General features: G+C 40.9%; 1 protein-coding gene across 6 annotated transcripts in view; it reads right to left on the bottom strand.

Moving 5' to 3' along the window:
* The window catches only part of LOC121904923 (vacuolar protein sorting-associated protein 13B-like), a 342443-nt gene that overhangs the window by 145237 nt on the left and 172852 nt on the right, over window positions 1-24354 (bottom strand). For 4 of the 6 annotated variants that reach the window (XM_042422732.1, XM_042422728.1, XM_042422729.1 and 1 more), the window contains 5 exons: window positions 18914-19148; window positions 17423-17640; window positions 11764-11967; window positions 6321-6492; window positions 4299-4413 (listed from right to left, as the gene is read on the bottom strand). In XM_042422732.1, the coding sequence (XP_042278666.1) occupies window positions 4299-4413; window positions 6321-6492; window positions 11764-11967; window positions 17423-17640; window positions 18914-19148 (944 nt within the window). Of the gene's footprint in view, window positions 1-351; window positions 419-4298; window positions 4414-6320; window positions 6493-11763; window positions 11968-17422; window positions 17641-18913; window positions 19149-24354 lie in introns of all 6 variants that reach the window. The other 2 variants (XM_042422733.1, XM_042422730.1) reach the window with 1 other exon arrangement.

Genomic DNA, 24354 nt, shown 5'->3' with positions numbered 1-24354 from the left:
ATGGAGGCCCCAGGTCTCAGTCTCCTCCCCTCACACACAAAGAAAAACGGTTGTCATCAGATTTTTATTGGCTCAATTATTTAGCCACTGGAGAGACAGGGGAATGTAGTACTGTAAATTTATTTGTACTTTCATTCTGTTTTCATCAAAATTTTAAGGGTGTATCACAATGCTACATGTGTGGACACCCTGAGTTGCAGCCAAAAACAATCATATATTTTCCTTTATTTTCCTGTCTGTCCAGCATGAGCAGAGATGAGGAATCTTGATTAGGAGCAGCAGAATAGCAGAGGCACAGTATACAGAGGCCTAATGCTGCTATGGCTGCTCTGGGACACGCAGAGGCCTCACCGCGGCTATCTCCTTGCACTGCAGAATGAGTCCTTCACAGTGGCCAGAGTGCCAGCCCTGCCCTGGCCTGGAGAGACACACAAGGCCAAGCTTAAATTGGGCATCTGGGACTTCTTGTACTGCTGTGCCAGGGACTGATAATATCTCTTTAATAGCAATAGTCTGTAGTTACAAAATAGCTTTTAGATAAATGAACCACAGGCTGATATTAACATTTTTTATCAAACTTTCAGAAGCCTGGAGGAGTGCAATGTATGTAGCTAATGTATGTAATGTACTGTATGTATGTAAATTTAGGATTTAGGCTTAATTTTAGAAACAGTCCACGGAGGTATTATTAAAAAATGCAAGACATGCATTTACAGGAGGAAATGACCTAAACATAAATCATGTGAAGCATATTATTTTTGTGACATTGAATTTCCGTTTATTGTTGTGGTCATCCATAAGAAGCAGAAAGCACCTGTGAAGTAGAAATTAAAAGACGTTAACATGAAAACAGACAAAGCAATTATCAATCGCAATTTGCAGCACTAAAACCCGCACAGTATATAACCCACGCAGACATACTGTATACGTGCACAGTGTTATTACAGTTGCTGTAGGGTGCCAAATCATGCACAACACATTACTGGCAACACGTTTCACACAATGGAAATGGTTCAACACCATCTGCGTTACTTCTTTTACACCACCCTCTCACGCAGCTTGCCCCCTGTGCCTCCATTACACCCCATCAGGACACCAGGAGTTCAGTAAGTGAAGAGTTGGCCTACTACTGAGCGTGTTTGTGTGTGAATGTCTTTCATGAATCGTTATCTTCTGTGTGTGTGTGTGCGTGTGTGAGACGATCCTATTTGTGCGTGTGAATATCTCTTTGTAATCTCCCCTCTCAGCTGTAAGAGTGACTAATATATATGGACCCCCCACGCATCTCCATCTCTCCCATCATCCCTCTCTTTTCTCTCTCTCTCTGCTTCCATCTTGTCATCCCTCACTCCCAGCCATTTGTGGAACAGCTGGAAGACATCAGCTTCAATTTGTGTGAGCTGGTCCTTGGAGTGAATACGGGTGAACTGTCGCCGGCCATCCTCTCTTGGGGGGTGTCCCTGCGTTTCAGAACAGTTTAAGGAGTACCGTTGCTAGGGGAGAGTTGGCTACGATGAGGAGGAAAAGCGGAGTTTTCTAGTTTTCTGGACTTCCCACTGGAAAAGAAACACCCACCTACAGAGTTTAATAACCAATCACCCCATCACCTCCTTACTTCTATGTCCCCTTTAATTCCCCTCCTCTGCTCCATGATGAGAGAATCCCACACCTCCATCCTCCCATTTTACTCCCTCTCTGTCATTCTCCTTCCCTCATCCACCCTTTCTTGTCCTCCTCTTATTTTGATACAATCAGAGATTCAATTACTATATATATTTACCTCGCATATTGGCCTGCCCTATCTAACTTTCCATTCATTTTCCAGCAGTGAGATAGCTGAGGCCAGATGAGACATTCTCTCTGTCAAGCTTGATTTAATCTGACCCGCTGCACACAAATAACCTGGGCTTGGTGCTCAAATACCAAACAATTATCTGTTCAGAATGATTAATATGGACTCCAACCCCTGTGGGCTCTCTTGTATATGTGGATGATACAGATTAGCGTGGGCCAGGAGCCCATAGGTCCTCCATTGTGTCCTAAACAGCCATGACTGTAACCTGGCTTGGATGATGGAGAGCTTCTGTCTGCCAGAACTCTGGTGGGTTAAAAGTACGTTGAGACCGTGTTGTTAAATGCACATTAAACTAAAATAACCTAGAAATGAGAAAATTGACCCATTATCTACTTAGGAAGGCACAGAGATCTACTAAAGAGATTAAGGTTGGCTCTGTCTCAGAAGCAATTGGACACACACCTGTGGAGAGCAGAGTAGTATGATATAATGACCCACGACACCTTCACGCTCAGAAACGGTCTAACCACTGACACTGTCCTGGCTTGAAGCTGATACCGTATACTGTATGTAACATATGTGGCCTGACAGAATATAAATCAACTGACTATAGAGGAACAGGGAGGTCTGCAAGAACCTTGCTAGATCATGAGGTTCAAAGCCAACTCAGTTGTCTCAGTCCCTCTCTGACCTATACCGACATGCCTACTACTCAGCTAAGGTGATTTAAAAATCTGGCAAATCAGAATTAATATCTATTATCATATCAGTGGTGCAAGCATTGATTGTTAATGATGGGGTTCAATATGGGCGCAGGGCCCAGGAAGGTCTATCTCCGGCTATCTATCTGGCTCCATCAGAGAGGAACGTATCTACACGGGCATGTAGGCATACGCACTTGGAAACACACACAAACACGCTCTGGTCCACTGGATGCAACATGCTGGAGCAGTAGAACACTGTTTCATTATCTCCTCAGTCCAAGACAGGGGGAATTGCCTCCCGCTAAGTGGTCTCTTCCCAACAGAACGAGACCTCAGGCACGTACACAGCGCACACTTAGAGCTGCTGACTCCATCGCAGAGGTATGTGATCAAGGCGAGGATTAAGAAATACAGAGAAAAATAAGGATTTAGATTTAGAGTGTGTGGGACGTAGGAAAACAAAACAAACAAAAAAACCCTCAAGTCTTTAGTCACAGCTTCAGTTTCATTGTGTTGCAGTATGTGCTTTCATAATTTAAGAGCCCTGAGTTAAATTACCCAATTTTGACTGGAACTTGACGTGGAGAAGGATTACCATAAGGATGCAGTGGAACATCGCCCAGCGGTTTTCCTCCCCTAACAACGTGTTAATGTTTCTGTGAATCGATTCAGACACCGCAGGCAGAAAGAAAATGACTGACGGACTGACTGAACTCCTCTGCTCTGTGAGTCAGAGTTGGGCCAGCCCAGAGCCCATTCAACTGGTCCATCCAGTCGTTTGGTCCATCTGTCTGTCTGTCTGTCTGTCTGTCTGTGTGTCTGTCTGTCCGTCCATCTGCCTAATAGTCTGTGGTCACCACCGCAACAGCTGTCTGGAAAGACGATGACGCTGGGGTGATAATCCGAAAAATCACCCTTATGAGCAGAAGTGGGAACAGACAAAGTGTTAGTGGTATTGGTGGTAAAGAGAGCGTGTGTGTGTAGACTCTTAGAGCACAAGTGTATGGGGCCAGCAGCGTGACCTGGCGGTTACAGAAATAGTCCTCTAACTAGAGCGTCCCAGGTTTTATCACTGTATCAGCCAGTGCCGAAACATTTAGGCATGACATTAGCTAGATTTTCATCCAAATGTAGCACAGATCTGAACAGAATTCCCAGAAAATTGCTAAAAGAAAATTCAATTTAATGCTCGTTTACATCTACTGCCATTGTGCAAATATTAGGAGTTGACTCATCAAGATAAACAGTTGGTGGGGCCAATTTTCCAGTCATAACTCATGAACCAAAGAACCAGAACCAGAGGAGGGCACAACAAGATGGCGTATTTACAAGAGCAGATGGAACATGATGGAAATATGGCATTTATGCTTGTTTCATGTATAATATAATATAATATTTGAGTGTTAGAGCCTCTTCATCGCTCCACAAAAATATGATGTTTTTGTCTGCTGCTATTTTTCATCTCTTCAGTGGAAGCTTGAGTGGGCGCTGTTTCATGTACGTTATCATTTATTCGCTAAATCTGTTTCCATTACACTATGTCACATTTTGATTTACCAATACACCAACTTTCCGCCAAGCATAAAAACTTTCTTGCGATATTTTGAGTTTTTTGGCATTTCCACTCAAGTTTTTTCATGCCCAAACTGAAAATGCAAATAAAAACAGGTGGATGGAAAAGTACCTACAGTATAATGATCAATCCCATTCCTGCTAGCTGACTGAAGTTCAGCAAAACAACAGCATACATACAGTATATGTACATGTATTTAAATTCACTTCTAGTAGACATACTCTACCTGCATCTGTAGTGGTCGATGTTGAAGCTGCCAACTTTACATTTGATCTTTGTGTAAACATCCTGGACATCTACTGAGGCACTCAGGTCTTCAAGTTCACTGATGACGCACATTTCTGATAGAAAATAACAAAAAAATAATTATGTTTTTAACATTTTCAGATTATTACTTTAAGTAGAGCGCAGTAGAAATACATATATCCATTACGCAGCTTAACTGTGCATGAATCCTTAGTTTATAACACTGCAAATGTCAGGAGTGTCTCCCTCTGTTTTTGTTTTAGCATGCCGCATGGCTCCCCTAGTACTTGGCAAACACTGAAGGAGTCATACTGAAAAACATGGGTAAGAAGGCAAAAGATCTCGTCTGACAAATATGATGAATAAGAGCCCTCAAACCGCCGCAATGAGGAGAGTGTGTGTGTGTGTGTTAACGCAATACTGAATGTTCATATAGACCTTTCTGTCTATGTATTTATATAAATGTATTGCATGTGCATTCCTCAGTGCACCTTGTGTGCAAACAAACTCACCCACTGCCAGCAAAGTGAGTAAGCTTCATACTCTAGACGGACTGATTAACTTTGTATTGAACCAAGCCTGTGAGCTTAACTGTCTTTCTCATTGTTTCCACTGAGAAAGTCCCACAATCACAGGCTAGCTTGGGAAAATGGACTTCAAGCATGTGAAACTATGGTTGTTGTTGTTGTACTGTTGCCTTGTGGTGATTCTGAGAAACACAGAGGTTCCTAATGGCTTATTAATACTGAAACACAAGGCTTGTCAGCTTTATTGTGGATACTGTGTGGAAAGAACTCTCCCAAGTTGTTAGATACTCAGAAACTCATAGTCTCCGAACACGGTGTTGATATTGATGTATGAGCTCTAAACCCAACCTGAAAGAGTACTGGAAATCCTTAGTCCCTTCGTCTTAAATGGTTCATCTTAAAAGAAGGAAAGTGTACCACTGATTTGTGCCTTAAGCAGAGCCTCTGGAGACTCGTGCTTGAATTTCTACCTCTAATCTTCCAACACATAATAGCATAACATTATACTCAAGAACCAATACCTCTGGAATGGCTGTTTTTCCATTTCTCTGGAGAGACAAGAATCTTATTTCCTTTGCAGTTGGAAAACATATTACATCATAGCAGATTGTCTGCAGTCATCTCTGTGATTCGCTTATCTCCAAGAATGTTTTTGTCATATTAGGCATCTAATATTTGCATACATACAATTCTAGTAATATCCTATGTGCAAAATTGTTTTCAATAACAAGCTTAATGCATTGCATACAGAAAATCTGGTGTAAGTTCATCTTGCAACTCAGATGGCACATATTAAGACGAAATCCAAAATAATGCCTAGTTAGGATGTCTCTAAGTCAAACCATCTCTGTGAGGTCCTCCAAAACATTCCGTTTCCACTATTAAAGACGTTAAGCTGGGCGATCTGGTTGGCAGATGCTAAATATTACAGGCACCAATTAAAGGTAAATCTAGCCTTTCATCGCCCCAGTAAATCTAAAGGGGACAAGAGGCAGTTCGCTTGGGATTCATCACCCGTTTATTTATTTGTCTTTTCCCTCCATCCCTCCTTCTCTCCAGCTGCTGCTGGAAGAGGCAGGGGGTGATCACTTTAAGTGTTGATACAACAAGACTGTTAAAACTCTGAATAGCTTCCTGCAATCTTTGACACTACACACTGACAAATCTGTGTTAAAAACTAATCCCACTCTACATTTGAAAGTTCACCCTGTTCTCTTATTACAAAGATTTATCAGATCTCAAATTTAATTTAATAACAGATAATAAAGTTTATTCAGACATTTTCACTGCCACTAATCATGCTGTCTAGCTAGTTATTACATTTTTTCCATGTTCCTGTTGCTGCAGACATGAACATAAAGCACAGAGATCTTACATCAAATCAGCTGTTTGAACACTGCTGTGATTATCAATCTATCAACTCGATCAATTTGTGACAAAAAAGAGCAGTGAGTGTTATGTCATGGATAAAGTACCTGTCTTTTTTGCAGTTGGGTCAGGAGCAAACAGTTTAACAGTGACCTTGGGTAACATCCACTGCATCCAAAGGCTGACCTTCCCACTGGTGCCACCAATGCTGCTAGTTTTCTGCTCCAGAGTTACAGTGTCAGCAAATGGACTGTCATCTCCGGCTGGCACAGAGTCACCCTAGGGAGGCAAAACAGAATCTGTTCAATCAGGGCTTATTAGATGGTAACAATCCATGATTTGAGCCTGAAAATTAAGCATATGAGTCATTAACATCTCACATTTTTCTTAGTAAGACTTGGTAACTAAAACACAAAACACAAATAAGAAATGACACTTCATGGTAGAACATACACATGGTTACAAAATTTACCTTAAATATTTGTCTTGCATCTGTTAGTTTGTCTATTTGTTTGTATGCGTGTCCAACCATGTGTTTGGTGAATGTATACGTATGTTTGAAAGTGTTGTCGCTGTGCATGTAGCCATAACAAAGCAACCGCCGGCTTTCGAGTCTTTTGCCGTGTAGATGACATCAGTGTCTGGTGAGCAGAACTCCACTCAGAGCCGAGCGATGTGGGGGGAAAAGGACCATTGTGTGGAGCTGTCACTGGTGTTAACCCCAAACTAAGCCACCAGCACCCACATGGCCTGCTTTCACTCAAGTGCGCCAGGACACACACATCTTGCAGCCTGGGAGAGAATGGGAAGTGAAGACCGGAGGCGGGGGAGGAGGTGGGGGGGTGAGGTGGAGAGGCAAGCAGGATGCGGCGGAGGAGGCTGCCTTCTGTGAGCTCTCATCTTATTACTAGGGGTTTGGCAAGGCACATAGGATGACAGCACTAGGGACATTTTTTATTTCTCTCTCTGTCTTCCTGGTAAATCTGTTTTCCAAACATGTATCTGCCTGGCTGACTCGGAAAGTGAAAACCCTGCAAACAAACAATATAGCAATTTGCAGCACGGGCACTGCAGGGTTTTAACTTTTTCCACAGCTTTTCCCATTGCAGCGTGGTAATGACAGATTGTGTCATGGTTATCGAGCCTGGCTGTGGTTGGTGAGGAGGTTATCAACCATCTCAATTAGAAACCCCACAGCTGCTGGGTTGATTACAGTGTCTTAAAGAGGATCCAGATGAGGAAACTATGTCCCCATTCCACAGCTGGGGGGAGGGATGAGGGCCCCACACTAATTTGCAAATTTAATTTAATCACGCAGTTGAGGGTGACTGACAACAGAGCTCAATAACAACAGATGACAATCATATAAATAAATTAAGGATTATGCCGATTTAAAAATAGATTCAACATTACAGTGTACGGGGACCACTACCAACTGATGAGAAACATGTGCTCCATGAATAGTATTTGCTTTCAGAATAAGAAAAGTGAAAATATCTTTTCAGGCATTTTCTTCAGGAAGTATTTAGATTTAAAATATATCAGATAAAAAAAAACAAATTGAGGAATGCACCAGAAGTACAAGCATGAATTTAGGCAGGAGAACACTGAAGGAGAAAAGCGAGAGCTCTGCATGCAAGGGAATTACAGTCCTATATTATATCATATTGCTCTATCTACATACAGTATATAACAAAATATACAGCTTCATACCCCTCAAAATGACGAACTTATATACTGTACGTATGAATAGAAATACCACAAGTACAACAACATTGAATGATGTGTGTGTGTGTGTGTGTGTGTGTGTGTGTGTGTGTCTGTGTCTATGTGTGTAATAACAGTGACTGGCAGTGAGTAATATGAGCCCAGTAGTAATGGTGTTCAGTCAGTCTCAATGAGAGATATTCTAGTGTCAACTGCCATTTGGGGACTAATTATTGTTGAGCTGGAGTCAAAACATAGCACTCTGCGAGTGTGTGTCTGTGTGTGTGTGTGTGTGGTTAGGACTGTTTAGTTTACAGTTCTGGCCAGTCGGTAGGATTAGGCTCTGTAATGTCATGTGTGGAAACAGGAGCCAGCCGCTGGCGCTGTGGGAAGTTCAGACCACTGTGTACTGTAGCGTGGTTACGCTGGAGCATCGGACACCCAACTACCCCTGCTTCCCAGCCAGAACCACTGCTGTCACTTTTAAACTCTCAATCTCATACAGGCTGATTTTACTGGGGTAAGAATAAAGAGAAATTATGAACGGACTGACATCCCTGCATTTTTGTGAATTACAGAATTGTTTTTAAATCAATCTTAAGTCTCAACTGAGGAACTTTGCCAATTGTGAATAGTTTCAAATGTAAGAAAACAAACAAAACCATAAGAAGTGCTTTTGATTTTAACTGCTGTGCATCTGAGTAGTCAAAATCCAAGATATCTAAATTTTCTTTAGCAAAACAAACTAAGACTTTCAAGATGTTTTAACGGGTACCTGGAATCCAAGACCAACTGAAATATGTAAATAAAGAAGCAAAGTTGTCAAATGAAGTATACTTTCAAGTCAACATCTGAAAAATTCTAAAACTATAATTTTGCATTTCTATCACAAGAAAATGCATAAGTGAGGGTAATATTTACAATAATGGTGTTTTTTAAGCAGATGAGATTAAAAAGTGAGTGCAAAAAAAAAGAATGCATATTAAAGGGAAGATCATTAATATTTGTATTTACAACACAAAAAAATACAAATATATATATATATATATATATATTTAGACATTGTAAAGATGATACTTTGAAAGTGTTTTCATTATTTACCAAAGTTGCAGTTCTTGTTTTTATCAGTGTATAAAAATGCCCCCCCCCCCCTCGCTCCTCTCAGCAAGGTGAGGCCTTGAAAAACAGATGTGGTGGTTTGGTGTTGGTAGAGGTGGGCTCTGCCACGTTCCTGAGCTGCCAGATTGGGGCCCCAAACACACACAGAGACACACACATTCTACGAGGGAGCTATTTTCCCACACCTCTACAAGCCAAGTTGTAAAGTATACAGTTTAATTCCTAGGCCTCTGTGCTATAAACGGGCTGAGGATCCGGGTTTATTTTCTCTGCAGAGTTTGTCTTTGCTCATCAGAGAGACCCAAACACTGGAAGACAACAGCAGGCTGGGAAGTGTCAAAGAAAGATGGAGGAAAGGACAGACTGTGAGGGAGGACAGGAAAGAGAGAATGGTTTAAACACAGGTGGAGGGATAAAAAAAAAAAAAAAGTTGAGAGTACAAACAAAGTACAAAGGAAAGGTTTAGTGATACAAACAGATAAAAGATTAAAAAAAGGAAACGATAGAGAGAGAGAGCGGGGAAACAGCTGAAGATGAGAGAGATGTGGTAAGAGAGAATGACAGTAGAGAGGAGAAGAAGGGGAAGTGCGAGAGGTGGAAGAAGGATGGATGGAAGGACGGGTGGGTGGAGGAAAAGAAAGAATGAAAAGATAAATATTGACAGAGACGGGGGAAGCGAAAAACAGAATCAGAGCTGGACACGTGGCTCTTCCCATCAGGTTCTGACCTCATTTCTTAATCCTTTATATATAAATGAAATGAGTCATTATCGCTGGTGGTAGTCAGGTTTTGATCAGGTTAGGAAGAACTCTTTTTTTGGGGGGGGGGCTATGGTCAGACTCAAAATTTGGTGAGCTGAGGTGGAATCAAGATGAGAAGAAAGAGAATTAAAAGGTATAAGTGGAGAAACCAGAGGAAGGAAAGAAAGACTAAAGAGAGACCTTGTTTAATAAATATTATGTTATATCAACTCATATATACTAGCAAAAGACATTCATATGAAATTGTCAGATTACTGCTTTAATTCAACAGTGGAGAGGGGAGTAAAAGTTGGGAAGGGGCTGTTGTTAAAGGGCTTTTGGGGTGTGCTGTAGCGTGGATGTAGTTGAAGAACTAGAGGAGGGAAGCAGGAGGGTGGGGGAGCGTAGTTGTTGGGGAGAGACTGCTGCCACTACTGCTGAGACTTATCAAAACAGCTCCTACATTCTTGCTCAATCACCCAGCCTCCCACAGGACTAAACACTTCTACCAGTGTTTGTACTTAGGTAAACAGTGACAAGTGGGCTGTCAGGGGCCTCTGTGGCCTTGTTATAGACGCTCTATACCATAAGGCCTTCACTGCTGTACTGAACTGCTGCCACTTCTACGGGTCCACATATGACGCAACGCACATGTTGATCGCACGGAAACAAATGCAGACACAAATGCACACTGACATATGAAACACTTTTTTTGTGTATATGTGCTCACACAGACACACTTTATTACCTCTCAGGGTGGTATTATGGTGTTGCTGTGATCCCGAGGGCCCCACATTGCTGACAGGGCCCTAGTGGTCAAAGAGCCTTAAACCCTGGGCTGGTTGCCACTGCTTAACAACACAAACACTCTTCACAACCATCATTTTTATGCATCTGACTTTTCTCTCACAAACACACATACTATACACAGCACCCCTGGAGGCAAAGGCCCCGAGGCCATGGAAACCCCAGCTAGTCACTGTTGCTGCTACTGTACTAGACAGGAGGGAAAAAAAGTACTGCCACATTGTTTCAGCCTGAGATAAGCATCACCTAGGAACGAGAGGAGAAATAACATTCAACATTTGTTGTTGTCCCCCAAAAACTCTGACTGTAATTTTTCCATTGGCTTTGCACATGCCTGCACGCACTGCTTCACTTCATACTTCACTCTCTGGGTTTGATATTTTATCTGAGCAAAAAATGTAAATACAGGTTATTGTTTTCCCCAAATTAAGAGGCAGGTTTATACTCAATCAAGGCCCAGCTTACATGAATCAAACAGAGCTCTCAGTCTATCTGGAGTATCTGTTCTGGGTAAGAAAAAATAATGTAAGAAACACAAGCACTGATGTGATTTTTCCCAACTTTGAAAATCCTTTCCAAACAAAACAGTTTTTTCTAGACAAATTGCATGTGTTCGTACTGACTCAACCACTCAAAACAATAAAAAATACAATATTTGTTCTTAAAATCATAAATCAGCAGCAGAACTATGTATACAACAAAGGCTTAAATAGCATGTGTTATTGCATGACTCATAGCACCTTAGTGCTATGAGTGCTGGCAGGGTATAGTAAGAGTAAAGTCTCTTATTAATCAAATAGCACAATATGAAAGGAGTGATGCCAGAAACACATGTTGGCAATGACAAAAAGAGTTCAAAAGTAGCTGATACTGTGCTGTATACTATTAAGGAGCAATAACAGCAGTTAAATAAATCAGTAAGTACACAAATGAATGGATGAAATAGTGAACTATTCCAAAGCAAGAGTAACTTAAGTATTATTACATGATTCATTGGTAGCAATGGTGCAATGTGTTGGCTTGCAAGTGTATAAAACTTTTAGCTCAAGTGTGCAGACTCATCATTTTCATCTAATCCCAGACTTGCCTTCACACAAATAATCAAGGAACAGGGAAAGAATACAAACAAGCAAAAACCTCACTGACAAAATGAAATGTGTAGCTGAGCAGAACAAACCTCGGTGGGGGAGCCAAAATCTGCAGAGGGGCTGCAGGTGCTGGTGTCCGGCAGCGCGGTGCCAGCACTGCTGCGCACTGGGGAGGACGGAGCAGCACCAGCTGGGGGTTCTGGGATACTGGAAGTCTGACGCAGGATGCCATGCCTCTGGAGACGAGCCCACGTAGAGCTCCAACTGAGCAGGAGCTCGTACAACAGCTGAACCTGGAGAGTGACAGAGGCGAAGAAGAAGGAGAAAAACAACAGATCGAGAAATGTTGTTTTTAGTACTTTAAGTCACAATGATAGATGTAGTATTTTGAAATAATCTCATCCTTCACATCTATTGGGACCAAAATCAAAAGATCACAGTTCTTGGAAAAACATCTATGTAAGAAAAAACAGAATTCTCCTGTCAATTCATGTTTTTCTTTCTGGTTAAAGAACAAGTGATTCATATACAAAGCTACTATCTCTCATCATCCACATATAAGACATAGCTTTGTAACCCAAAATTGACCATGGCAACCCAGCTGAATACACTTTCAATACATGAAGTCTACTGTGCCAATTGAGTGCCTTAAAAGACAAACCTAACACACCACAAGTAGTCTTAATATTTGAAACCAGATTCAAATGTATTTTAGCCAAGTTCTGACTCAAACAGCTGCATTGGGGAGTTTTCATGTAGTTCTGACTTCTGAGGCCATTACCATGATTTGGCTTGGCAGCTTTGTAGTTATGTGACACTAAACCTAGTTAAAGCTGAGAGAGAATGAAAGAGAGGAGGAAGAAATATTAGCCAGAAATGGACGACTATCCATTTCCATTTCTTTCTCTCTCCAACTTAATGCTCTTTTAGACTTTGTGCTTGTCATTTAGAGAGGCCTCATTTCACAAAAGTGATGTAAAACCTTTGGTTCATGTTTCGGTTCAGTGTGTGATCATTTCAGAGGGACAGCATGCTCATACACGTGCTTCACTGTACAAATTTGTTATCCATAACAACAAAAATCGCGAAGAAACCTACACAGGAAAGTTGTGTTGTGTCATCAATTTCCCCTGAAAGACTCACCGCGGTTAGGAAAAACTGAAGGTTTGGCGTCAAGTGTTCTCAACTATTTATCATGTGCTCACATGAAAAGAGGCCTTAGCTTTAAACAACAACAAAGCCAAAAACAAGAGTGGAAAACATGAGGGGAAGGCAGGGGAATGTGATGTGATGCTTTCAGTTATTCATGCATTCACTCAGTGTTCTTTAGAGGAGAGAGAGGGAAAGAAAGGAAGAAATGCGACGCTCTTTCACAGTGAGCTAATTTCTGGATTTCAAATGCTTCGCTTCTGCAGCCAACTAACCCCCCCGACCACCCTACCACTGAGCGTCCCTCAAAAGTAAAGGTGCACACACACACACACATACACACACACACGCGCACACACACACACACACACACACACACACAAACACACACACACAAAATAGCTTCACTCCAAACACATTTTTACTCTCTACTGCTCACTCACACACATGCACGCCTGTTAGCACACACATTACAGGGAGGCCTTCCATAAATAAGCATAAATCAAATGAAAAGCAGCACAATACATTACAGCTGGGCCATTTCAAACATGTCCAGGAAGAGCTGCTAACGCCGATCCAGCAGCCGTCCAGGGACAGGGCCAACAGCTGTCTGCCATACTCAACCGAACTGCACTGCAGGCAGGAGAGGTACGGCTTCACGCTCCCTTCTCTGAGAGTCTGGGGCCTGGAAGTCCAACCAAGCACAACAAGGCCTACTGCACTCAGTAGCAGATGTGGAGGAAGAGAGAAGAATGTCGAGTTGGGAAGAAATGGGAAAGCGTGAGTACAATGAGGGTAAGATGAAGAATACATGACAGGGTTGTTAAATAACCTGTTTTTAGCAGGAGTCTGGAGTTGAGTCTTATCCCTTCTTTTATGATGAGACTTTTAGCACATCTGACGGTCACCAAATTCCTTTCATCCACACTCCTGTCATCCACCCTTCATATTTCATTTTTCACCATCCCTACCACTTTCTCCTTTATTTCACATCTTCCCTCTTCCTTCTCTCATTTGCTCCGCTCCGTATTTACATCCTGCTCATGATATCCCAGCTTAGTGGAAAGTAGGGTCAGTTAGTTCAGATCAGCTACTGCTGTCTGGCCAGTGGGCAGGTTGGGCCACACACTCATACAAACACACACACACACACACACGCTTACATGAGCTCACAATACAGATGCCATATTTCATGAGTTGGGGAAGTGAACAGAACATTTGGAGGGCTGGGTTCTCCAAAGACCTGTCATCTGTAGATCAGGAGGCCTGCTAGGCTGCAGTAGTACAAACTGGAGACTGAACAGAGGCTGCCACAGCCATTCATAAAAACACACAGATGAAAGACGGGAGAGCATGCAGATGGTGAGTGTTCTTGTGCCTTTATCTACGCACAGTTTACATAGAAACTTCACATAACTGACATATTGTAGAGTATATGTGGTAGCTAAGCGTGTACATGTGTACATATACATGAATGTGTTGTGTATGTGTGTGTGTGCGTACATGTTGTGTGTGTGTTATTTGAAATGGTGTGGAGTTATGAGTCAAAGGTAAGAGCAAACCTTTGAGGTGTGAGTGTATGTGGGGCTGCAGATTTCGAGGTGGTCCTGATAAGGTAAAAGTGCAGCTACTAACCTTTAACTGTTGCTACTAACTCCATCCTTCATCCTCACACACATCATTCACACTGACACATACACACAGACTCAGATGAGAGACACATTTACTGCACTACAAGCACACATGTGCAAGTTTGATGTGATCACTATTACATAAAAGGTTTGTTTACAGCTTAACAATAATTATGTATTTATGATTCTCATAAGTATAATGTTGAATGTTGCTGTTCGACAATTACAACAGTCACTGCCATGTGTTGTGACCATGACTGTATTCAAATAACAAAAGAACTTTCTACACTCTGTAACCAGATTTATAGTAAGTAACTCCTCTGCCACAAAGTGTGTGTGTGTGTGTGTTTGTCCTGCTCTGTTTCAGGATGTGACTGTTAACTTTGGATGTTCTGTGCTGAAATAAAATAAAAATGTGATAAAAACATGCATCACAGGTGATGATCCCGTATTTGCTCCTTCATTTCACGTGTTAGCATGAAAATGTGTCATTGCATGTCATTCGGACATGGAATATATAACATTGAGGACTTCATCTTGAATCTTTTACATTAAAGATTCATTATGGCTTGACTTAGACATGACAGGACATTTATGGAAAGAGCCACAATGCTGGTGCGATATATGTTACCTGGTGAGAGAGAGTGAGAAAGAGAAAAAGAGCAGCGGTGAGTTAAAAAAAGAGTGCTTCTGTTTTGTTACAGGCTGCTTTACTGATGAGTTTTAAACCTTATTTTGTTGTTGATGTCATTATTAATCATTAATTAATGACCATCGTGAGAGCGATCTGATGCTTGCCATCACTCCTCACAGTGAATCCACGGATACAGCTACTGTCAATTTCCTCATTTAACGTTATTAGAGAACAAATTCTGCTGTTCAATGTGCACATGCAATGAATGATACGGCATTTGCGCACAAGTGAAGATGACTGAGATAATAAATGTATTACAGTGATGTTTATGGGCAGAACATGACGCTCATTTAATCTCTCTCTCTGCACGTTTAACCTCGTGCTGCTGTGGTTTTTGTGTTACTCTGACAGCGTTTAGTTCAGACTTGTATCGTGTTGAAAGTGATATGGAAAGGTTATTAAGTCCGACTCAGTAAAGTTTTATTATGTAAAAGTGACTTGGGCACTTATTCAGAAATGAGTCCGACATGTTAAATTGCCATCACATTAGTGTAATAAGTTGCATGTCTGAAAAGGGCTTAAGAATACCTTAGTTTGTGCCATGAGGTAATCCACTGCATATTTTGGAAAATCTGATTTAATATCATAAAAATGCAGTTTAGAGGCCAATCTTTCATTTCTTTCGTTTCTTCTTTTCGTTCTTTGTGTATATGCGATTAGATTAGAAACAACTTTATCGCCGTTTCACACAGTAAGTATCAGTAGAACGAAATACAGTTTAGCATCTGACCAGACAGGCCAAACAGTAGAAAAAACACATATAAAGATGTATAAAAGTAAAATATGTACAGAACAAAAAATTGACCAATGTGGTAGTGAAAGAAAGAAGGGATGTGATGAGTGATATATACAAAATAAACAAAACCAATAAATAAAATGTAAAGCAGCTATGACAGTATGTTACTATAATGTAGCATGTATGACAGAATCAGATAAATATCATGTACAGTATAAATGTCTGGTTATGTTATATGCGGTATGAACATTAATCAAGTATGAAATATGTACAGAGTTAAATATATGAATGTCTCAAAATTACATGTAACTCCACCATCCAAACTCCTCCCTTTGTCTACACCCGTCTACATGTCTTCTCATCTAACTATGTTGGTGGTACTCATTGTGCAGCAACTGTGCAGCGCACTGACATCCCCAAATACATTCCCACAAATGGCAATGCTAATTAGAAAGAGGACTAAGTAGTGTGAGGTCCCTTTTGTTCTTAAGGGGTGGGGTTGCTCTGGCAGCACTTCTTAAAGAGCTGCTGCATGGCTTGAATTGGTGTTAGCTTATAACCCCCCTTCAAGTCAGAAATTTACACAGAAGAGGGAAAGAAAGAAGGGAGGTGAACAGATGGGAGAGAAGAGAAGAGAAGAGAAGAGAAGAGAAGAGAAGAGAAGAGAAGAGAAGAGAAGAGAAGAGAAGAGAAGAGAAGAGAAGAGAAGAGAAGAGAAGAGAAGAGAAGAGAAGTTTTCATTGGAACCAAAAACTAATAATGACTCCTCATATAATCGCAATAAGCCTTCCCAGCTTTGCCAGACACAGGCACTCCATTTGAAAAGAAGAACAGAGAAGAAGAAAAGAAAAGAAACTTTCCCTCAATAAATGAGCAGCTCTCCTCATCTCTGGGAAAGTTTTCACCACCAACAGATTAAGGCCTTTCATTTGGTTTCTGGTACCAATTCCTCTCAATATCACCATGGCTCATCACTGTGGTCGGAGACATTTAACAGTGTGACCACTCAAAAGGTCGCCCCAATTAAGTGTTTAGAGAGGAACCTAATTCAATACAGCTAATTCAATTTAGAAAAAACAAAACATGTGTAATGGTACATGTAGATGTCATTATAGCGCTGCAACAGTGCAATGAAAAACAACACAGCGAACTAACTGGGAGACAAACATGTTCCGTTTCCAATCTGTCCATATTCATCATGCTCTCCCCAAAACATAATAACACCCTGTAAAACAATGATGATGATGAGCTTACAGTTTCCTGCTCTCCTTCACTCAGACCCAAAAATGTTTGACCAAAACAAACAAGGCAACACTCTCTTGTTTATACTTCCATTTTCATGAAAATCATACGAGGTAAGAAGATGAGGCACTTTGTTTATCAGAGTCAATCTATATCAGAACAATGTTGCAGAGGGAGGCAGTTCCTGCCAGGGTTCATGTGTTCATATTTCAGGAAAGTTTATAAGAGGATGATTAGTATAAATATACTTGTAATTGTGATGACTACTTTGTGAGATGCAGGACTGTCTGACTGACCTGAGGGTTGGAGCACTTGACGTGGACGGGCTGCAGATCAACATGGAGGCAGACTACAAAGGAGTGCCTTCCTTCAGAACAGCTCTGCAGCTTATGGGATGTGACGGCCAGTGTGGACGTACAGCCCATAGGCTCCAGCAGGCTCAGGCTTCGCTGCTGCCCCAGCAGAGTGTACACACTGAACTGACTCAGGCTTATTGTCCACGGGAAGGCATCACCTGGTGGTAAATATGTGAGAAGAAAAAGAAGGACATGTGAAAAAATGTGGGAATAGGATGAAAACTGTGGGAGAAACTTACAATCCAGAGATATTGGCAGAGATTGAGAGGAGTAGGGAGGATGAAAGACACGCCATGTGAACGGACAAAAAAGTGAACAAGCCAAGTAATTGTGAAAATGTGAGGAAGACGAAAAGAGGTGCAAGAAAATGCAGGAATAGAAATCAGCAATACTTAAATCACAATAAAAATCATTATGAAAACTCCATTGTTACTTCCACTTACCTTTAACATCATAGTCAATTACATGGAGTGTGAAAGTTTAATGGAAAACATGAAAGAGGGTCTAATTGGTAGTATCCTATCCCAAAAAGGATCCCATCAAAACACACTGTAAAATCTGTGGGCCTGAAACAAGATGCTACACTGTGAGCACTTGAACTGTCAACTTGCCGACCCTGGTAGGACCATCTGACAGAGGGCTAACTTGTTGGCTAGCACAGGGCCATGAAGAGTACATTTCCCATGCACCGTGGGCAGGATGCTTTGATCCAGAACATTAAAAATGAGAGATGAAGAGCTTTTCAAAGAGTAGGAATGAATTACTAAAACCATGGGTTGTTAATTTTAACGGCAACATTGACAAGGCTGCTGATGTCACTGTTTTTGCTGTCGTTTTTCTTTCTCCTCCGCTTTTGAAATCTGTATGCCCAATTCTGATGTCATTGGAGAGTTTAGAGAAAAAAAGGAGGGTCCCCCCTATTTTTCTTCTTCTAAAGAGAAAACACTGCTCGACTGTCTGGGTGTTGCTTATGTCAACTCTACCAGGTGTGCACACCACATGTGCAAGATCTATCTCTCAAAGTCTCTCTACTTAAGTTTGTTTGTCTTTTGTCATGGTAAATGAGTAGTAGTCGGTCAAAGGTTTGCTCAGTGTTGAAAAGGCCATAATGATGATGAATTCCCATTATGTAGCCCATTACTATTATGAAACCATTCATTTCAATTATTAATAAAAGCAAATTCATTTGTAATTCTGTAGATTTTGTCCACCCATTGAATATACTTTCCAAGACTCCCATTTTTAACCTATGAACCTATCACCATCATTGTTTTCTGAAGTGTAAAATTTTTGTTTTCTTATTTAAACTTTCAAATCAGTCTTTTTGACATCAGGTCACTTGGTGTTTCCAGTGTGTGTTCTTCTGCCAGCAATTTAATCATTCTCATTGAAGTTGAGATTTCATAAGATACATACAGAATGAAAACCTACCTTCCTCCAAGATGGGCTTGGAGACAACAAAGGGAAGCTCCTGCAGCGGTTCCATGTACTTGTGCCCGGCACTGAGGACACTGATCTGGGGTAGGCAGACTACCAGAGTCCCGGGCATGGAGGCCTGGTTGTGGTACCAGCTACGCACGGTGCCAGGAATGTCACCGCAGATGATGGTGCTTGGGGAGGGGAGGCTGTCATTGGGCAGGAACACACAACATGGCTGCACCTCCAACTGGAGAGGAGAGAGAAAAATAAATAACACATGAAATCACGTTAATCAATTCAGTATCACTTGATCACTGACTACCACTTGGCTCTGCCTCCCTAAATCTTTTTCAATGAGCTGTCCATGAGCAAAGTGCTCAAGGGGTTCTACTTTGTGCCAACATTAGAGGCCTTTGGTTGCAATGGAAAGGACCTAATAAAGAGTGTGTGCACAATGCTGGGTGTTGCTGGAAAAGACTAAACATGCTTAATAAACCTTTCCTTGATTTAAAAATGGAAACAGTCCACCCCACATTAAGTCATGCATGCTGTTCTGCTGATGCTGATGATAAACTAAACTTTGTTATACTGGTAAATGACCACTGCTGTGTATTCTCTACTATCATGTATATAAGTCTTATTACTGCTTTGGACAGTGAGATTTTCCTCCAAATAACTTCAGAAAGTATAATTAGAGATTTTGAATCTCCATTTAAAGGACCAGTGTGTAGGATTTAGTGGCATCTAGCAGTGAGGTTGCAATTGCAGCCAACTGAATACCCCTCCCCCTCCCCTAAGAACCTGTGGTGGCTGCGAAACTCACAAAAAATGTGAAAGGCCCTCTCTAGAACCAATGTTTGGTTCTGGGCTACTGTAGAAACACGGTGGTGCAACATGGCGGGATCTGTGGAAGAGGACCCTCTACCTCTGGAGATATAAAGGGCTCATTCTAAGGTTATGAAACAGGATTCTTATTTTCATGGGATGATACACTGATTAAAACATACTTATGAATATTATATTCCATTTCTGCCAAGTCCGTTCAGCTAGATGCCACTTAACTCTACACACTGCACCTTTAAAACCATTTAAAATATGAAATTCCATATCAAGCAACTAGAACACCTTTTGCAACTTCAGGCACTTTTGACAGTTTATTCTTAAACTAAGGGTTTGAGACCCATTTCAGCTGTACTGTCTTACACATATTTCTGTTTAGTCTAAAAAGCAATTTTACTAGCCATTAGGTCAGTAACCAGTAGCCAGTATGGGGTTAGGGTACGAGCAGTGTTAAACCTGTCTGAGCTTTAATGTTTCTTTGTCTTTTTCCATTACACTTGGGCTGCACAGATTTAAAAGGCCAGTTAACAGAAAAAAGAGGAGTATAGGGTCTGGGGGCAGACAGCAGGTGCTGCCAGATACTCTCTCTGTGTGTGTGTGTGTGTGTGTGTGTGTGTGTGTGTGTGTGTGTACCTCTATCTTTGTGGGGACCAATTTGAGTTTTAGACACTGAGAATGAGGACATTTTGGCTGGACCTTCAAAGGGCTAGATTTAGGTTTATGTTCAGTTTAAGTTAAGGGCTGGGGTTAGGCATTTAGTTTAGATGCAATGCATAATATCCATGAGGGTCCTCACAATTATAGAAGTACTGTGTGTGTGTGTGTGTGTGTGTGTGTGTGTGTGTGTGTGTGTGTGTGTGTGTGTGTGTGTGTGTGTGTGTGAGTCAGAGAGAGTCTGGTATTTGGAGTATATAAAAATCTCTAATTCCACCAGGGGCTATGGTAGTGATATTGTAGTAAATGTTCAGTGTAAAATACACACGCACAGACACACATCCTCCATCCAAATTTGCATATGCACTTAAGCTTAAGTCTTCTAATAACACACACACACAATTGTTGGAACTGACAGGCCTGTGTATGGAGGCCAGTTCTCCCAACTTTAATGTGAGTCGAAAGAAAAATGGCAAGAACCGCAGAAACTGACAAAAAAACTGAGAAAGAGATGGAGAATAAGAGAGAAAGAGAAGGCGAAAGAGGGAGAGATATGGTTACACATTCATCTCACGCCGCTTCCTCTTTTGATTACTCTTCAAAGGGGGGTTTGAAATCGGAACACTTTTGCACACTGACACATAAGGCTTTGGCCTTTTTAAGAGCCGGCACGCAGGAAGAAAATCCATTGACACTGCCTGGTCTGCTGCAGATCTTAGCAGGGTTAAGCTGTAAAGCAGGCAGACACACGGAAACCGCCGGGTTTAACACTGTGACTCTGGTCTGCACCTTGAGCTCACTGCCTGAAGCTAATGCGCTCCTTCTGGACATCTTGGTTTACTCAAACACATTAATACACATTACTTCTTCTTCTTGGGCTAATTCTAATCATCAAAAATATTTATTGAAATATGGTATTGGCTGACACAACAATAGGTGTGTCAGTATAATGAACATGAGAGCACACGAAGGAGAACAAAGGAGGAACGATGATTAATAGTTTAGGGCTTCAACTATCTATCATATAATACAAAAAAAAGAAAAGTATGTCAAAAATAAATGATTATTACAAGTTACCGGAGGCCAGAGAGATGTGATAATATTGTTTTGTTTGTTTTACCAAAATTACAAAACAATAAAGTATTCAAATTACACCCACATGGAAACAAATTTGAGAAACTGGAGCCTTCAAATGTTTGGTATTTTTGCATAATCAAGTACTAAAATAATGAAACCATTATCAAAACTGTCATTGACTGATTTTTGGTCATTTCAGTCATTTCAAGACTAAACTCAGGATCCAGATCAAATGTAGTTCAAATGTATGCATGCAAGTGCGTGTCTCTGTGTACATGTGTAAGTTTAACCCTATTACTATAATAGATAATATACATACTCAGTTCAATCATAACAAACAGAAAGCAATCTTACACTTCAACATTTACTGTTTCAAATGGGTCATTTCAGAGCACAGCCTTTTCCTCTGTATATAGAATGTAAATGACCAGACTAAAGTTACCTAAATGACTTTAGTTCCCATACTGTGTCTGATGGTTGACTACATCTGTCACCATATATCAAACTTTGTGAGTAAGACTTCTATACATAATCATAGAAAATATTAAACACTAAAATAAATGCTTGCTGATGAAGGTGCATGCTGGTAAAGGAAGTTGGTCTGTCTGTGTTTGAGAATACAGACATGTAGCTTTAACAGTCTTTACTATACAGGACATTTCATTTTATACTGACCTTTTTATCAGCAACTCTAGGATATTTTTAGCTTAATTAAATATTATGCAGATGTAGATTTAATTTACAACTATTTGGAAAGGGGGAGTGTATTAAGGCAAGGGGGGCGGGACTCTGAACAGGGTTGTGCCACCAGAAGATGTATCCAGAAATCTTAATAAAAATGGGAACCTACTGTATAAGGTGCCAACATAACTGATACAGTGAGAGTGTACAATAAAACATAATGTAATACACTTAATGGTGTTTGCTTAAGACTTTGCTGTTGTTCCCCATGGCAACACAAAACCAAAGATGATGTCAAGTGTATGGTAGCTACAGACTGGCCACATCACACAGTGAAATACTGACAATAAACAGATAACATCTCACAGATGACAACAGAGGAAAATGTTGAACAATTGAATGGCATTCACTGGGCACAGAGATCACAGTTTCTAGATGTTTACATTATGACAAAAAGGCTCAAACTGCTTCAAAGGGCCTAAGTATGTAATGGAAAAGAAAATGGCATGTCAGTCCAAAATCTGGGTGATACAAAACTAATCTTTGGTCGTTTTTTTTCTCCTTTTTTCCACACTTTTGGTGACAGCTAATAAAAGCCACAAAAAACACTGAAACAAACATGTTGTAATTCACAATGGCAACAGTGCATGAGTCCATCTGAGGGCAAGGGAGTGAATAAAGCAACATTTGCTTTTCTCATGAGTGAGGGATTAGGTCAACAGGGTAGATACGAACAACAGTGAACTGGGTATTGCATGTTGGGGATCAGAAGCTGCAGCCGCTGAGTAATATCTGACGCCAAATCACACAGTTGCCAGAAAATGACTACACAGAAAGACAAGGGAAATAATCCTCTACCAAACAGATTTGAACTGTACCGGTGGTCAGTATCTTACCAGAGCTTAGACTGAGTCATGCTAAAGTCTGTGGGGCCGGAGAGTCCATGAACAAATACTTATTGTAACCCATACCTGCTCCATGAGGCAACACAGTTACTGGCTGAAGTTGTATCCAAGACAAATATGGTAAACAAGTAAGATGAAAATAAAATCACTCAGGGAGTGCATGCCTCTGCCAAGACTGCACAATTGTCTTAATTTGTTGTTTTAATAGTAGAAAATGTTTAGGAATGTTTAATCTGCATGAGGATCTGGAGCAAAATACACAGTGTGATAGATAATCATGGGATACAAGTGCCAGATTTTTTTAAGTATGTACAATAGTTCATGAGAAAATAGGGGAATTATTTAAAAAAGCCATATCCATATAAGAAAAATTTATGTTACGTGGTCCCTTTTGTTTGTCTATTTATCAGTTAGCAGGATATCTTATTAATAACCAGAAAAACAAATGGGACAAAAAACAGAACTTCATTGGTGAAGGTTATGAGTTAAACTACACATCTCAACTCAACACAACTCTAGTGTACAGAATTTATGTCCTTTGGTACACCAACACCACCATTTAATATTTTTAATCTTAACTTTTTTATTATACAAAGGAAATGAAAAGCTGCTCCTATGCAGGGTGGATCATAGACTAAATATGGACGTAGCCACCGTGACGTCACTCACTGGTTTCTGAAGAGCGGTTTTGAAGCTCAAAGTGGGCGGATCTGGCCGTCACCATCTTGGCAGTGCCTGCCTCGCCTAACTCCCAGCTAATCCAAAATGGGCAAAGAGGTGGAGCTGAGGCAGGCTGAATGAAGCTTGGTTGCTGAAACAAGCCATCTAGCGGCTAACGACCTGTCACTCAAAGCCAACCTGTCACAGTTGTCATGAAAGGGGAAAACCGTTTTTTGTACCAGGCTGTAAACATGTTTATTTCTGCTGTAAAGTTGGGCATTTTAACATTGGGGTCTACGGGGATTGACTTGCTTTTGGAGCCAGCCTCGAGTGGCCATTTGAGGAACTGCAGTTTTTGGCCCTTCCTCATTGACTTAATTTTACAGCCCCGGAGGTTGCGGCTTGGGTGTGATTTGCTGGGGGGATGGTAGGGATTTCCCCCCTACTCCTGGCATTTAACCTTTTGTTTTGTTGTATATGATCACATCTCCTATGTGTCTGGATAACGAAAGGACAAGGCATGAACTTGACATCACATCGCTGAGAGTGAAAATATTGCGCTACTTGATTAATTAAATTTTTAATTGATTAAAATATTCCTGTAAATGCAATGGTCAAGTTCAATTTTCGCAATTG

Source organism: Thunnus maccoyii, chromosome 10 (assembly GCF_910596095.1).
Source record: "Thunnus maccoyii chromosome 10, fThuMac1.1, whole genome shotgun sequence".
In the NCBI taxonomy this organism is placed as follows: Eukaryota; Metazoa; Chordata; class Actinopteri; order Scombriformes; family Scombridae; genus Thunnus; species Thunnus maccoyii.
Note: the sequence above shows the minus strand (reverse complement) of the source record. Positions and strands in the feature narration are given on the sequence as shown.